The sequence below is a fragment of the Cololabis saira genome, chromosome 24 (genome assembly GCF_033807715.1).
Source record: "Cololabis saira isolate AMF1-May2022 chromosome 24, fColSai1.1, whole genome shotgun sequence".
Classification (NCBI taxonomy): domain Eukaryota; kingdom Metazoa; phylum Chordata; class Actinopteri; order Beloniformes; family Belonidae; genus Cololabis; species Cololabis saira.
This window is the reverse complement of record NC_084610.1, coordinates 3,514,756-3,530,255: the sequence shown is the minus strand read 5'-3', so window position 1 is coordinate 3,530,255 and position 15,500 is coordinate 3,514,756. Positions and strand designations below refer to the sequence as shown.

The 15,500-nt window shown below is 41.8% G+C and overlaps 1 protein-coding gene across 9 annotated transcripts in view; it reads right to left on the bottom strand.

The window, feature by feature from the left end:
* The window catches only part of LOC133425172 (inositol polyphosphate-4-phosphatase type I A-like), a 49,985-nt gene that overhangs the window by 15,029 nt on the left and 19,456 nt on the right, over positions 1 to 15,500 (bottom strand). For 5 of the 9 annotated variants that reach the window (XM_061715857.1, XM_061715858.1, XM_061715859.1 and 2 more), the window contains 8 exons: positions 10,069 to 10,210; positions 9,698 to 9,862; positions 8,473 to 8,505; positions 6,658 to 6,830; positions 4,309 to 4,432; positions 4,156 to 4,223; positions 1,439 to 1,638; positions 1,268 to 1,365 (listed from right to left, as the gene is read on the bottom strand). In XM_061715857.1, the coding sequence (XP_061571841.1) occupies positions 1,268 to 1,365; positions 1,439 to 1,638; positions 4,156 to 4,223; positions 4,309 to 4,432; positions 6,658 to 6,830; positions 8,473 to 8,505; positions 9,698 to 9,862; positions 10,069 to 10,210 (1,003 nt within the window). The remainder of the gene's footprint in view (positions 1 to 1,267; positions 1,366 to 1,438; positions 1,639 to 4,155; positions 4,224 to 4,308; positions 4,433 to 6,657; positions 6,831 to 8,472; positions 8,506 to 9,697; positions 9,863 to 10,068; positions 10,211 to 15,500) is intronic. The other 4 variants (XM_061715864.1, XM_061715865.1, XM_061715866.1 and 1 more) reach the window with 2 other exon arrangements.

The following is a 15,500-nucleotide window of genomic DNA, read 5'->3' as shown; positions in this document are numbered from 1 at the left end:
TTTTTGTAGTGAAATGAGGAGGAATCATAGAGATAACTTCAAATTTCAACTAACTGGATCAGCCGTTCTTCATCCATGACTGTTTCCTGCAGCGCTTTCAACCGGCTTTCAACGCGAACGAGAGGAAGAGAATAGAAGCAGGGCGTCCGACACAAAATGCTCAAAACGGCGCGTCCCGCTGCGGACAGTTAGGACAGTCCAATAGAAAATAAAGCAATGGAATTGATTTTGTCGCTGACGCTCACTCGCATCGCATGCATGACACGGTGTAAAGGCTGATTTATGGTTCCGCGTTACACCAACGCAGAGCCTACGGCGTAGGGTTCGCGTCAATTTAACACAGAACCGTAATTCAGGCTTAACTCTGCCGGCCGGAGCTTCCGCCATTTTTCCGTAGCGGTGTATCGCGTCATTGAGGCAGCCAATCAGCACACTGCCTCATTATCATAGCCCCGCCCACTCAGAATCCTGCATAGAGAATGAGGTTAGAGAATGGGAAGATAAAGACATGGATCAGAGGCTGAATTTCTAATTTATATAGAAAAAACAATTCAAGGCCTGTTTAAAATAGACATTAAATGCCAAAATAGGTCCCTTTTAAGCATCAGGTCCATTTCAGTGATGCTGATATACGGTGTAATCAGATTACTATAATGTTAAATAATGCAATTTCAAGTCTATAATCGTATTTTTAATAATTAAAATTCCCGTTAAATCTCCAAATTCAGTCCAATTTAAATCAGTAACATTTACTATTCCTTCCTTTTCTGAGGTGGAGGGGGGTGTTGGAGCTGGTTATTCTGCTAGAGGACTTTGGGACTAGTTAGTAGTCGTTTCAATCCTTAAAAGCTCTGGAGTCAAGGACTAGGTTTGTTTTTGGTCTCGGCCTTGATCTTCTCTGGTCTTTGTTGTGTCTTGGTCTCGGTTTAGGGGGTCTTGACTACAAGTCTACCTTCAAGTACTGAAGAAATATTTACAGGAAAACGATAAGTTGGGGTTTTTTAAAGAACATAATTGAATATAGTTGAATATAGGTGGACCAAGAAAACGTTTAGTTCAGGACCAAAGTTGAACTACGCTCCTATGACGACTGTGGAAAAAAAAGTATGTGAAACCTTTGGAACTAACTTTTTCTACTCAGTTTAACTGACAAAGTTTTACTCGTTACTCGAGTTTTCTTTTTGGCGTCATGGAGGCTGGACGTCCCCTTCACTGAGACATTGGTCTAACCCGGGACTGAGGTCTCCTAAACAGAGATGGTACTCACAGTCCTCGGGCAGGACTTCCTTGAACTGTTCGTAGTAGGAGTTGAGTCGGGAGAGACTCTCCATGTTGATGTTCTCCTGCAGCGACGTGTCTCCAAACCTGACAAACACACACACATGAGTGTTCCCGTGGGCCCGGGTGTCTCTGCTGCCCCGACGGCGGCGTCTCTTACTTCTCGGCCAGCGTCTGCTGCTCGTTGATGCCCACGTTGAAGTGCACGGGCTGGACCCGCAGCAGCATGCCGCTCTGGATCTCCCGCGGCAGCGCGTCAAACATGGTCCCCGGCAGAGGGATCCGCACGTTGAAGCCGTCACGGTTCCCCGTGATGATCGGCAGCATGTCGGGGGCCGAGCTGCTGCTGGCCTGGGTCACCTGGAAATACAATAATAATACATTAATAATACAACACACTTTAACCCTGGGTCACCTGGAGATAAAACACACTTTAACCGTTTAGGAAGGAAGGAAGGAAGGAGGGAGGGAGGGAGGAGAAAGGAAGGAAGGAAGGGAGGAAGGAAAGAGGAAGGGAAGGAAGGAAGGAAGGGAAGGAAAGAATGAAGAAAAGAGGAAGGAAGGAAGGAAAGAGGAAGGTAAGAAGGAAGGGAGAAAAGAGGAAGGAAGGAAGGAAGGAAGGAAGGAAGGAAGGAAGGAAGGAAGGAAGGAAGGAAGGAAGGAAGGAAGGAAGAAAAGAGGAAGGGAAGGAAGGAAGGAAAGAAAGAGGAAGGGAAGAAGGAAGGGAGAAAAGAGGAAGGAAGGAAGGAAGGAAGGAAAGAGGAAGGGAAGAAGGAAGGGAGAAAAGAGGAAGGAAGGAAGGAAAGAAGGAAAGAAGTAAAGTAAGTAAGTAAGTAAAGTTTATTTATATAGCACCTTTCACAGATATAAAATCACAAAGTGCTTTACATTTAAAAAAAAAAGGCACACAAATTAAAAGATATTAAAAAGAAAAGATACCAATAGTATACATATATATAAAAACCTAGATAAAATTAACAAGGTACAGAAAACAGCACTGGGCTGGCATGTTAAAAACATAGTCGCAACGCACAATTAAAAACATAGCAGCAACGCAGAGACACAATAAACGGTTAACCAAAAGCCTGTCTGAATAAAAACGTTTTCAGCTGCTTCAATAAGCCTTCACAAGAGTCCAGAGAACGCAGTTGTGAGGGGAGAGCATTCCATAATTTTGGCGCAACAGCTTGAAAAGCACGGTCACCTCTGGATTTGTAACGAGTTTGAGGGACAGACAGTAACGCTTGGTGTGCTGATCTAAGAGCCCGATTTGGCACATAAGGTAGGAGGAGGTCAGCGATGTATTGTGGTGTTTGGCCATGCAAAGCTCTGAAAGTTAGCACCAGTATTTTAAAATGGATGCGAAATTTGATGGGAAGCCAGTGAAGAAGGAAAGAGGAAGGGAAGAAGGAAGGGAGAAAAGAGGAAGGAAGGAAGGAAGAAAAGAGGAAGGGAAGGAAAGAATGAAGAAAAGAGGAAGGGAAGAAGGAAGGGAGAAAAGAGGAAGGAAGGAAGGAAGGAAGGAAGGAAGAAAAGAGGAAGGGAAGGAAGGAAGGAAGGAAGGAAGGAAGGAAGGAAGGAAGGAAGGAAGGAAGGAAGGAAGGAAGGAAGGAAGGAAGGAAGGAAGGAAGGAAGGAAGGAAGGAAGGAAGGAAGGAAGAAAAGAGGAAGGGAAGGAAGGAAGGGAGAAAAGAGGAAGGAAGGAAGAAAAGAGGAAGGGAAGAAGGAAGGGAGAAAAGAGGAAGGGAAGGAAGGAAAGAGGAAGGGAAGAAGGAAGGGAGAAAAGAGGAAGGAAGGAAGGAAGGGAGGAAGGAAGAAAAGAGGAAGGGAAGGAAGGAAGGAAGGAAAGAATGAAGAAAAGAGGAAGGAAGGAAGGAAGGAAGGAAGGAAAGAAGGAAAGAGGAAGGGAAGAAGGAAGGGAGAAAAGAGGAAGGAAGGAAGGAAGGAAGGAAAGAAGGAAAGAGGAAGGGAAGAAGGAAGGGAGAAAAGAGGAAGGAAGGAAGGAAGGAAGGAAGAAAAGAGGAAGGGAAGGAAGGAAGGAAGGAAGGAAGGAAGGAAGGAAGGAAGAAAAGAGGAAGGGAAGGAAGGAAGGAAGGAAGGAAGGAAGGAAGGAAGGAAGGAAGGAAGGAAGGAAGGAAGGAAGGAAGGAAGGAAGGAAGGAAAGAGGAAGGGAAGAAGGAAGGGAGAAAAGAGGAAGGGAAGGAAGGAAGGAAGGAAGGAGGAAGGAAGGAAAGAGGAAGGGAAGAAGGAAGGGAGAAAAGAGGAAGGAAGGAAGGAAGGAAGGAAGGAAGGAAGGAAGGAAGGAAGGAAGGAAGGAAGGAAGGAAAGAGGAAGGGAAGAAGGAAGGGAGAAAAGAGGAAGGAAGGAAGGAAGGAAGGAAGGAAGGACGGGAGGGAGAGAAGGAATGAAGATAGGGAGAAAAGAGGAAGGGAAGGAAGGAAGGAGGAAGGGAAGGAAGGGAGAAAAGAGGAAGGAAGGAAGGAAGGGAAGGAAGGAAGAAAGGGAGAAAAGAGGAAGGAAGGAAGGAAGGAAAGAGGAAGGAAGGAAGGAAGGAAGGAAGGAAGGAAGGAAGGAAGGAAGGAAGGAAGGAAGGAAGGAAAGAGGAAGGAAAGAGGAAGGAAGGAAGGAAGGAAAGAGGAAGGAAGGAAGGAAGGAAGGAAGGAAGGAAGGAAGGAAGGAAGGAAGGAAGGAAGGAAGGAAGGAAGGAAGGAAGGAAGGAAGGAAGGAAGGAAGGAAGGAAGGAAGGAAGGAAGGAAGGAAGGAAGGAGAGAGCAGGAGGAAAGAAGGAACAGGAGAATTAGGTCATTTTGACCCGAAGACAGTACAAGGGTTAAAAAGATGCTGGGAGTAAAGAGTGAATCCAGTTTAGAAGCTGCACCTTGAAGGTGACGTTCCTCAGGTCCATGATGCCGACACTCATGTCCTCCAGCATGGCCAGCTCCTCTCCTGCAGGCACAGAGAGAGAGATCAGAGGGGTCAGAGGGGTCAGGACTGAGGGAGAGGCCGGGCCGGGGTCAGGGGTCAGCCGTACCGTAGGTGCTGAGCAGGGACTCGGACTGAGCCAGGAGGCCGATGGTGTAGAGCTGCCGCAGAAACCCGTTGTCACGGAGACAGTTCCTCAGTTTGATGATGAAGCCGCAGATGAGAGCGGTGAGCTGCAATTAGAGCAGGGACGTCAGAGTCGGGCGGAAACTGCTGCAGGGTTCACTTTTTAGGCTCGTTACTTTTGAAAACCGTTATCGGGACGAGTAATGCCCGTTTTACCGGTTTGTATGCTCCATCTTCAAGTGGACTGAGTTCCTTAATTAAAGGAATAAATCAAAATTTTGGGAGTTATTTAATTTGCCGTCACCCTCAGAGTTGGAAAGTAGACACACCGCAGACTTCTGTGCCCTTGTGGTCATTTGAGGAACTGCATGCAGATCGATCCCTGTATAAATGCCTAACTAGAAAGCTAAAACCTCACCAGAGTTATGAACTTCCTAGTAACACGAATATATTCTTAAGTACTTGTTGTAAATTATAGCTTCACCTTCTGTATGAATAATAACATAAAATGAGACAATTTTGCAAACGGATACATGCAAGTTACTCCGTTTAGGCTACCTGATTGATCTTTTTGAAAGATTTAGCTCCAGATGCTTTGGCCTGAAATAATCCTCATCATCACGACTGATGTCTGGGTTTATAACGGGTTCGGGTGCTTCCTGCAGACGTGATTATTGGATGTACAGAGAAGAGAGCCATAAATATCTTCTTATCAAACTCTGGGGTTGGTGGTAAATAAGATAATTTCCAAAATGTTGTTATAAAAAACTTAAGATCCCATCTACATAAACTCAATTTAATGCTTTTCAAGACTTTTTTCTTGAAATGGTGCATAGACATTTGGAGGAACCGGGAGTCCGTTTCAGATCAACATACGGTGTTATTTTTAGACAGCAAAGCTGACTGCTTATCATATTCTGCAAGTGGGTGGAGGCTGCTGGTGTTGCTGCATCCTTGCGTGGAGGAAATCCTCTGCCGCTCAGTCTCTGCAAGAGTCTCCGTTTTTTCAGTTTTCAGACGGCCGTCAGGCTGATGGCGGAGTGAGACGAGAGTGATTTAAGATTTAAGCAAATGCACGACTGGTAACAGCCGCTTATTTGAAAATGGTTAGACATGTAGAATTGCATACCCTACCCTTAAAGTCAAGTGGATAAATCTAAAAATGTACTGTATGTGTCAAGACGTGTTTAACAGTTGTTAAATGTTCTGACTCTTTCGAGAGAAAAATATATCAACTTGAGGGGAAAATGATGCAGTGTGAGTTCGTTATCTCTGATTTTTAAAGGGACGACAGGAGAGGACACGTCAATAGCTTTCTAAAAAATAATGCCAACATGAAAAACATAAATGAGCAACACTTTGCAAGTCCTAAGTAGATAATACAGGACTGTCTCAGAAAATTAGAATATTGTGATTTTCTGTAATGCAATTACAAAAACAAAAATGTCATACATTCTGGATTCATTACAAAACAACTGAAATATTGCAAGCCTGTTATTATTTTAATATTGCTGATCATGGTTTACAGCTTAAGAAAACTCAAATATCCTATCTCAAAAAATTAGAATATTGTGGGAATCTTAATCTTAAACTGTAAGCCATAATCAGCAATATTAAAATAATAAAAGGCTTGCAATATTTCAGTTGATTTGTAATAAATCCAGAATGTATGGCATTTTTTTTTATTTTTTTAATTGCATTACAGAAAATAAAGAACTTTATCACAATATTCTAATTTTCAAAGACAGTCCTGTATATGCCAAAGTAAGATTACACTCATTTTTTCTTCTCTTTACTAATTTCTTGTAAAAGTTACATACTTCCTTGAAATTCTGTTTATTTACGGCACAAGGTCCAGAACCAGCACAGTTCCTGGATTCACTGATTCATTCATTTCTTATTTAACTACTTCAGGTTTTATTTTAAATCAGTTTTTATTGGATCAGCGAGAGTTCACGGAGAGGGTTTGAACATATGCGACAGAGAGATTATAAGTATCTGATAAGAGCACTTGGTGAAACTCTTGACGGTGAAAGGCTCTTAAAATAACCAACGACGACTAAATGTGACTGGAGTTGTCTCCCGCTGTTGCTCAGGATGTTAATAACTTGTTTACATGTTGAGCTGCCACAGAGGGTGGACCTCTGCACCGTGTTTATGGTGATTTACAGATTTATGACCTTCTCTGAGTCAGTGGCAGCAGCAGCAGCGGCGGCTAATGGCTGTGTTTATGTAAATGTGTGTGTGGGGGAGTGTGTGAGCCGGTCCGGTGTGTTCTGTGTGTGTGTGTGGGTGAGTGTGTGAGCCGGTCCGGTGTGTTCTGTGAGCTGACCGTCTGGCAGAAGACGACGTCGCGGCGGTACTGCAGCGACACGTCCATGGCTATGGTGGGCGCGCTGTCCTGCATCAGCAGGAACACCATGGACTTCTTGGCCTGGTCGCCCATCATGGCCACGCACTCGGTGAGCGTGGTGAGCAGCGGGTACAGCGCCTCGCTCCACTCACCTGGGGGAAACGGCAGCTCTGTTAAGGTCACACGTGTTAAAGTCACAAGGATCTGAGTTTAATTTGACTTTAGAGACAGAAACAGACAACAGACGGACTAGAGAGACGACAAGTGAAGCAGAAGCAAAGACAAAAACACTTCACATGTTGCAAAGTTTACTCATTAAAATCTTTAAAAGAATCCAAATCTGGCTTGTACTCGAGGAGAAATCAGCTGAATGCAAACTACAAACTTACTGCTCACGATATAAACCTCAGGTAATGAAAGGAAGCCAAAATCCTCTCAGTTTATAGGACTGTCTCAGAAAATTTGAATATTGTGATAAAGTTCTTTATTTTCTGTAATGCAATTCAAAAAACAAAGATGTCATACATTCTGGATTCATTACAAATCAACTGAAATATTGCAAGCCTTTTATTATTTTAATATTGATGATCATGGTTTACAGCTTAAGAAAACTCAAATATCATATCTCAAAAAATTAGAATATTCTGGGAATCTTAATCTTAAACTGTGCACCATGATCAGCAATATTAAAATAATAAAAGGCTTGCAATATTTCAGTTGATTTGTAATGAATCCAGAATGTATGACTTTTTTTTTTTTTTTTTTTTTTTTTTTTTTTTTTAAATTGCATTACAGAAAATAAAGAACTTTATCACAATATTCTAATTTTCTGAGACAGTCCTGTATACAGTCTACAAAAGGGATGCCATGTTAATGTTCATGAGATTCTAGTGCGTCTTGTTCTATTTCTAGTGTATTTGGTAAATAGAAGCTCAGATGAGCCGTCAGTCATTAAACATGAACGAAGCCAGATCCTCAATACTAAGTACGTTCTGTTTCCTCAGAGTTTAGGAGGGAAAGTTGGAGCCAGATGCTGCTGATCAACAGCCCTTAATGACTTTATCACCAGCAGGTGTGCACATCTCTTTAAAAGCAGATGTTTTTATGCAGATTGCTGCTCTGGTGAGCATTCAGGTGAAGGACATAAGCAGTGGTCTTAGAGATGCTGCAGATTAATTTTGGGAAAAGCTCTAAAACAAATTCCAAACAACTTGGAGTCCAACATTTCAGAGCGAGAAATGTTATTTATAGTAAAAGATAAACATTCAAGACGGTGGCCAATTTCCCAGGAGTGGATACATCCCATCAAAGTGACTTGAAAACCCTGACGAGCTGCATCTCAGAGCCGTCAGGCCCCACTGAGCACGTTCAGGTCCGTAACAGTACAGTTAGAAACAGACCAAACAAGTAAGGTTTGTTTGAAAAGGTTCCTCTGAGAAAACCTCCTTTGAAAATAACATGAAAGAACGACTGAGATTCAACAAAACTGCTTCTAAACAAACCAAAAGACCAAAGTGGAGGAGACACAGGAAGCAACTACTTCAGATGTTGCTGATAAAGGTGGATCTAAAACTACTTGGCATTAACAGTTGGATTTTTGTTTAATAAATGGCACAGTGAAGAAAAGCTGTAATCTGTTTGTCTGAAGATTGGAATTGCCTCCGACCAGATGATTTTTATATTATTTTATTCACAAAAAAACGTTTTACACATGCCTGCAGGTATTAGAAACGCCTGACACTGTTTGTAGGCAGCTTCATTACCCACCCCCTTATGAATGAAAGAAGCCTTTACCTGGGTACGCCTCCTCGGGACTGGGGCTTCCATCTGGAAGAGGGTTGGAGGTGCGACATGCAAGATTAGCCAGCGCTACAAGCCACAAGAGCAGCAGAGACACAGAAAACACTGCAGACCAGGGTCAAAAACCCATGCACAACCCGCTCTCAGCACTGCACCAACTAGGGCTGGGCGATATATCGAGATTTTAATATATATCGATATATTTTCAAACGCAATATGGTACGAGACAATATCGTTTATATCGATTTAAAAAAAAAAAAAAAAAAAACGATATATTTTTTTTATGATTTTGATATAGTTTATTTTGTGACAAATTGATTAGAATGTTTTATTTGAGGTTTGCACAAATGTTTTGTTATTTGCACAACTGTCAACATCAGTGGAAAAGTCTGCCTGTTACTGTCTACATTGTATTAATTGTACAGTGTATTTTAATTTAATTGTTATGCAGGAAAGGGATATTTGTTTTATTTTATTCAAGAAGCATTTTTATTCTATATATGCAGGCAGTTTATTTTTATTTCATTTGTTTTATACATTTTGATATTGTGCAGACCTCTGTTAATAAAGGAACCTGTGTGACATTTGGCACGAGGCTTTGTATTAAAACTGTTTTTTAAGGGTTTGCCTCAGAAAAAATGAAGCTAACAGAGATGCTATGCTATAATGCTTTGGGGGAAACCCCAATTATGGCACAGAAAAAATATCGAGATATATCGAGTATCGCCATTTAGCTAGAAAATATCGAGATATGACTTTTGGTCCATATCGCCCAGCCCTAGGGGAAAACCACCAATTACGCCGCGTAAAAAATATCGAGATATATATCGAATATCGCCATTCAGCTAGAAAATATCGAGATATGACTTTTGGTCCATATCGCCCAGCCCTAGCGCCAACACAGATTTCTTTATTGTGCTTGAGCTGAAACACTCCAGGTTCAAAAACAGAGGCTTCTTAAACCGCTAGAACAAGTTCTGCACAGATATTTGACCCCAGTTCAGAACATTTACATTTAAGATACGACTGCTGGCTGCAACACTGCATACAACACAGATAAAAGACACATGACTGAACATTTCTCTACTTCTGAGCCATCTGGAAACACCTGACATGAATATTGCAGAAAGGAAACTGAAAGATGAAGAAGGTGAGGAGAAGAAAGGTGTTTGACTCCTCTGTAACTAAACCAACGGGACAAAAGAAGGACTGGACGTACAGCTTTCCTGTTCATGGCTGGGATGAAGTGCAGAGGAGAGGGAGGATGTTGAGGATGATGATGGTGGTGGAGGTGGATCTGATGATGATGATGGTGGTGGTAATGATGAAGAAGCCTCACACTCACAACCTGGGTTGATCCAGAATGCCAGACTCTTCCCATCACCTTTTCACAGCCACACACATCAACGATAACGATCTCCGTTTAACTATTTACTGGATTTATTAGGGTCATTTATAGGATTACAAGATTTTTGGTCATTTATTAAGTGACTGTGAAAAATGATTTCATTTAAATTGATTTCATGTGTTTAAATAAATGAAATGGTACAAAACAACAAAGAGCAGAAGTGGATGTGGTTTATGTGTTACCTTTCTTGCTGCCGCCGCCCTGCAGGTCACTGTGGGAACTGTCCTGGCTGCCGACGCTGGGCCTCCTCTCTCTCTGCAGCAGCTTGTCCACCCGCTGGATGATGCACTCCAGAGACTTGTCCACATTTACCCACACCTTCTCCTGAGAGGACAGGGAGCTTTATTTGTCTCATTACTAGGCCTGTATTGAAAAAATCGATTTCCCAATTCTAAAACGATTCTCATATTAATTCCTAAAAATCGATTCATATGTCTAAAAGGTCGATATTTTTTCTTTTTTTTTTATATATATTTTTTTTCATCATTACATTACATCTTTTGGTTATTTTTTTGTTTATCCCCAAAAAAGGAATGTTTTGTTGGACACGAGAATAACTGGTGCCATGTTTTTGCCTTTAAATATGTTTAAAGGTATGAAAACATTCAAGTTTTCAGTTATAATTGCATAAATTGTCTATATTTCATTACTTTATATACTGTCTTGGGGTTACATTTGCAAAAAATGCTAAAAACCAAATGCTCAAAAATTTAAAAGCAAAATAGACCGAAAATGGAACAAATAAAAACGTAATGTGGGAAAAAATAAAACTGATTTCATCCGTCTCTGTTTCCTCCCTGGATCTGTTTGGTAATTCTGACCCACATGATGTTTCTGAAAGCAGTTCTATCAGCATTCTGGGAGCTGATTGGTCCTTACAGCATCATTATCTGCCAATACTTGCTGTTGAATCTCAATATAATACTAGTAGTAATATTTTGCATAACTACAGTCATATAATTCATGCAACAGCTCAAAAAACAGTTTTAATAACACTAACCCAAATCAATATCGGAATCGAATCGAATCAAATCTTGATAATGGATTCTAAATCTTAAGAATCGGAATGGAATCGATTCTTGACATTTGAATGGATCCCCAGCCCTACTCATTACACAGCCGGAGCCTGTGGTGTGGGCCTGACCGGGCCACGGAGGCAAAGCCCCGACGTTCTGGTGCACCAACTAATCAGAGGAACAACCGGCAGCACTTTCACCCTCGCTGGCTCAATTATGAAGGGTTTAGTAATATTTCTAGCTGAGTTGTGGCCTGGCTGCTCGCACCTCTTCCCGTCTTGTGGTGCAGTTACTTCCCGAAGCACAAATGAGCTTTTACAAGCTTTTAAACATTAACATAACTCTATATAATACAGCAGAGGCAAACTTGCTAGGCAGTTTTTATAAATTTATCTTGCTGGGGGAAAAAAGCCTTTGGATTCTGTTGCACTTACTGTCCTAGTGCCACATGAGGAACAGGATTTTATTTCACTTCACTGGAGCAACATACACCACACGCAACATCAAAAAGCCCCTCTATTGTGCAGGTTATCTCGTTACACCACCAACACAACTCGGACTAGTTGAAACATTAATGTTTCTACACTTTTGAAGAAGTCTTGTGGCCTCAAACACAGGAAGTTCATTTAAAGCCGGTGACAGGGCGCTGCAGAGTGGGAGGTTATGAAACCACACTGAGCTGCGCGGGCCTGATGAAGATGGGACAGCGTCAGGTTACCATGGAAACTCTCTAAAAACAGTGACGCTGGATCAGTATTTAGGAACCAGGAGCAAAGTCCTTCACATTGGTCATTCAAAGAGTATACACCAAGTCTTAGGCCCAGTCCCGACCCCCCCCTAGTACTACTTTTCAGTCCTACCCCTAAATTTTGCGCGTTCCCGTGAGGGTAGTGGTGTCCCAATTCCTCTTTGCATGTAGGGCTAGTGGACATAACGAGGGCTAGTGTGTATGAATCTAACCCTTCACAGTGAGGGATTTCAGATGCTGACTTCGCGACGGAGGGCTAGAGAAAATCTCCCAGAATACTTTATGTCATCATTTGCAGACTGAATCAAACAAAAAAACATGGCGGACATTTGTCATTTTTAGTGAATAAAATCAATATTTTGAGTTAGTTTCTGCAAAAAAATGCGTTTTGATTACATTTCTAAATTTTTTCAGATCTCGCCAGATTTATGGTTCTGCGTTACACCAACGCAGAGCCTACGGCGTAGGTTTACGCGGCGACGCGCGCCGTACGTCGTACCCTACGCCGTAGGCTCTGCGTCGATTTAACGCAGAACCATAAATCGCCGGCGGCTCTTCTCATCCCCCGAAAACATCGGATCAAATTTCTTAACAGGCGTTATTTGGATAAACTGAGCCCAGGTTGGGGATCTTAACGGTTACTTTTACGCCTGAAAAAATATTAAAACTTAATAAAGTGGCATATTAACAGCGCTACAGCTGAAATTACAACAGCTTTTATCTCTGGGCTTCCTGATATGGTGTGACGTATGTGCAAACGTAACTACGCAGTCGCTTACGTACCCGAACGTAAACCATGCAGTGACGTAGCAAGTGCTGTCTCAATTTTTAGGGCTAGTGGTAGAAAGTAGGGTGAACATTGGGATTGGCCCTTAGTTGCATGCTGGGAGCTCTGAGGAAACCCCAGATGTTCAACTGAGACCTGAGCAGTCTAGAGATCAAGTCTTTGCAACTGTGTGGGAGACGATGCCAACCGAGTGGGCACTACCATGAAGCTTTGAAGTACTGTGTACCTGACCGTCCTCCACCTGCATTAAAGGCATCATATTATGCAGTTTATCACTCCTCATCCATCAATAGTCATTTTACTGGATCAGGGACCCTGCTTCCCGCTCACTCTGCCGTTAATGGTTTCCTCCGACGTTACCGCCAGTCACGTACCAGTATGGAAGAGACCACTGGAGGATGTTTCTTTTTGAAATGATTTCCATCTACGGGCTCAGGTCCTGATCTGTGCTGGGAGTTCAGACTCTGTATGAACATATTCTTTTTTTTTTTTTTTTTTTTTTTTTTTTTTTATCATTCTTTTTTCCTTTTCCTTTTTTTTTTTTTTTATTGATCTTTTTAGAAAAGAGAACAACATACAATGACAACATGGACACAAATAATCAAAAATACGAATTATGCATTATACATTGTCCCTTTTTTTTTTTTTTTTTTTTAAACACACAGAACTAAGAACAGAGTCTCTGTAGAGTTAAATAAAAAATAAACAGATGAGCAACAAATGAACAATGGAGGAGAGTATGGATGAGCAAATGCGGCATACAAAAACAAATGCAGTGATAAATGCAAATGCCCATCACTAATATCCCATTAATTAGAAATAATAATAAAAAAAAAAGCAAGCAGCATAAAATGCAGCATAAATACCAATAATCAAAACAAATAAATAAATGAAAGAAATGAAAAGAAAATTAAGGTAAGGGGGAGGGATCAGTCGGTGGGTAGAGTCTTCAATGAGTTAAAATAATCTACGAAAGATTGCCATTTACGAACAAATTTAGATGAGTTGCCTTTTACTGAATATCTCACCTTTTCAGATTTTAGAAAAAACATATCATCACTAAGCCAAAGGGCAATAGACGGAGACTTGGGGGATTTCCATGTGAGTAGGATACGACGTCTAGCTAGAAGAGATGTGAAAGCCAATACTTCTGACTGTACGGGGCTGATATGTGAGGAGTCAACCGAAAGTCCGAATATTGCTATGAGGGGGGCCATAACAACATTTTTCACCAGAACTTTAGACATGATCACAGAATAGTCACTCCAAAATTTCTGTAATCTGGGACAGGAGAAAAACATGTGACTTAAATTGCAGGGAGAGCCCTGGCATCTGTCGCATAAGTCTGCAACATTGGGATATATTTCGGATAATCGGGATTTTGATAGGTGGGCTCTATGCAGCACCTTGAATTGAATAAGTTCAAGTCTAGCACAAGGCGTGCTAGATCGTATGCTACGGATAGCTTTATCCCACAGCTCCCCTGTGAAGTCCAGGCCAACTCCCGTCCCCAACCCTCCCGAGCTTTATCTACAGAATGACCATCAAATGTCATACACAGTGCATATATCCTAGATATGAGAGACTTTTGACTAAGTTTCATTGTTAGAAGATCATCCCACGGTTGGTTAGCAGGAAGGGAAGGGAAGCATGGAAACAGAGCAGAGGCGCAGTGCCGAAGCTGGAAGTAGCGAAACAGATGGGAGGCAGGCAAATTGAACTTTGACCTCAGATCTGAAAATGTGGAAAAGATCCCATCCTTATACAGATCCCTGAAGTGCTTAATGCCCCGGCTGTGCCAAATCATAAAAGTGGTGTCTATTAGTGATGGAGGGAACAGATGATTCTTAGTAACAGGTGTATAGGCGGATGGAGAAGTAAATTTAAAATGGCGCCTAAACTGTGACCAAATCTTAAGGGAGGAAAGCACCACAGGGCTATTTGTGAACTTAGAGGGATTCAATGGTAAAGAGGAGGAGAGTAGGGCCGTTACAGAGGATGAAGAGAGTGACTGAGCCTCCAATCTGCACCATAATAACTCAGGAGACTGAAGCCAGTAAATTAGTTTGTGAATATGCGCTGACCAATAGTAAAGCAAAAAGTTTGGTAGTGCTAGACCCCCATTAAATTTAAATTTTTGGAGAAGCGAATACCTCACTCTGGGTGTCTTACCGGCCCATAAAAAGTTGGAAACAATTTGGTCAAGTGATTTAAAAAAAGATTTTGGTAGAAATAAAGGAGTGCATTGGAACAAAAAAAGAAATTTAGGCAATACAGTCATCTTCACTGTGTTAATTCTTCCTATTAGCGACAATGGTAGGGAGTTCCACCTCTGTAAGTCCGCCTTCACTCGAGTTACCAGTGAGGAAAAATTAGCGGTGAAAAGAGAGGGCAGAGTGCGGGTCACATTAATCCCTAAGTATCTAAAGCCCGACGGGCTGAGTTTAAAGGGGATATCAGATTGTTTGAGTAGTAAAGCAGAAGTGTTTATGGGAAAGCATTCACACTTATGAAGATTGACCCTATAGCCGGAGAAGGATCCATAATTCTTCAACAGAGATAATATTGGTGCAATGCTGGTTAAAGGGTCAGATACATATAAAAGGAGGTCGTCTGCATAAAGTGACAATTTGAGTTCCACATTGGACCTAGAGATTCCGTGAAATAAAGGAAGAGTTCTTAAAGCAATTGAAAGTGGTTCGACGGATAGAGCGAAAAGCAAAGGGGAGAGAGGGCAGCCCTGTCTCGTGCCACGTGATAATGTAAAATAAGTGGAGTAGTTGTCATTGGTGTGAATGCTGGCCTGAGGGGAAGTGTAAAGAAGTCTAATCCAAGATATAAACCTGTGTCCAAATCCGAATTTATGAAGTGTTGCAAAAAGATAGTTAAATTCGACACGATCAAACGCTTTTTCAGCATCAATCGCGATAACAACTTCAGGAAGTGGGGAAGAATCTTTAGAGAAAATCACATTTAGGAGTGTACGAACATTATAAAAGAGCTGGCGTCCCTTGATGAAACCATTCTGCTCCTCAGATATGATGCTAGGAAGGATCTTATCAA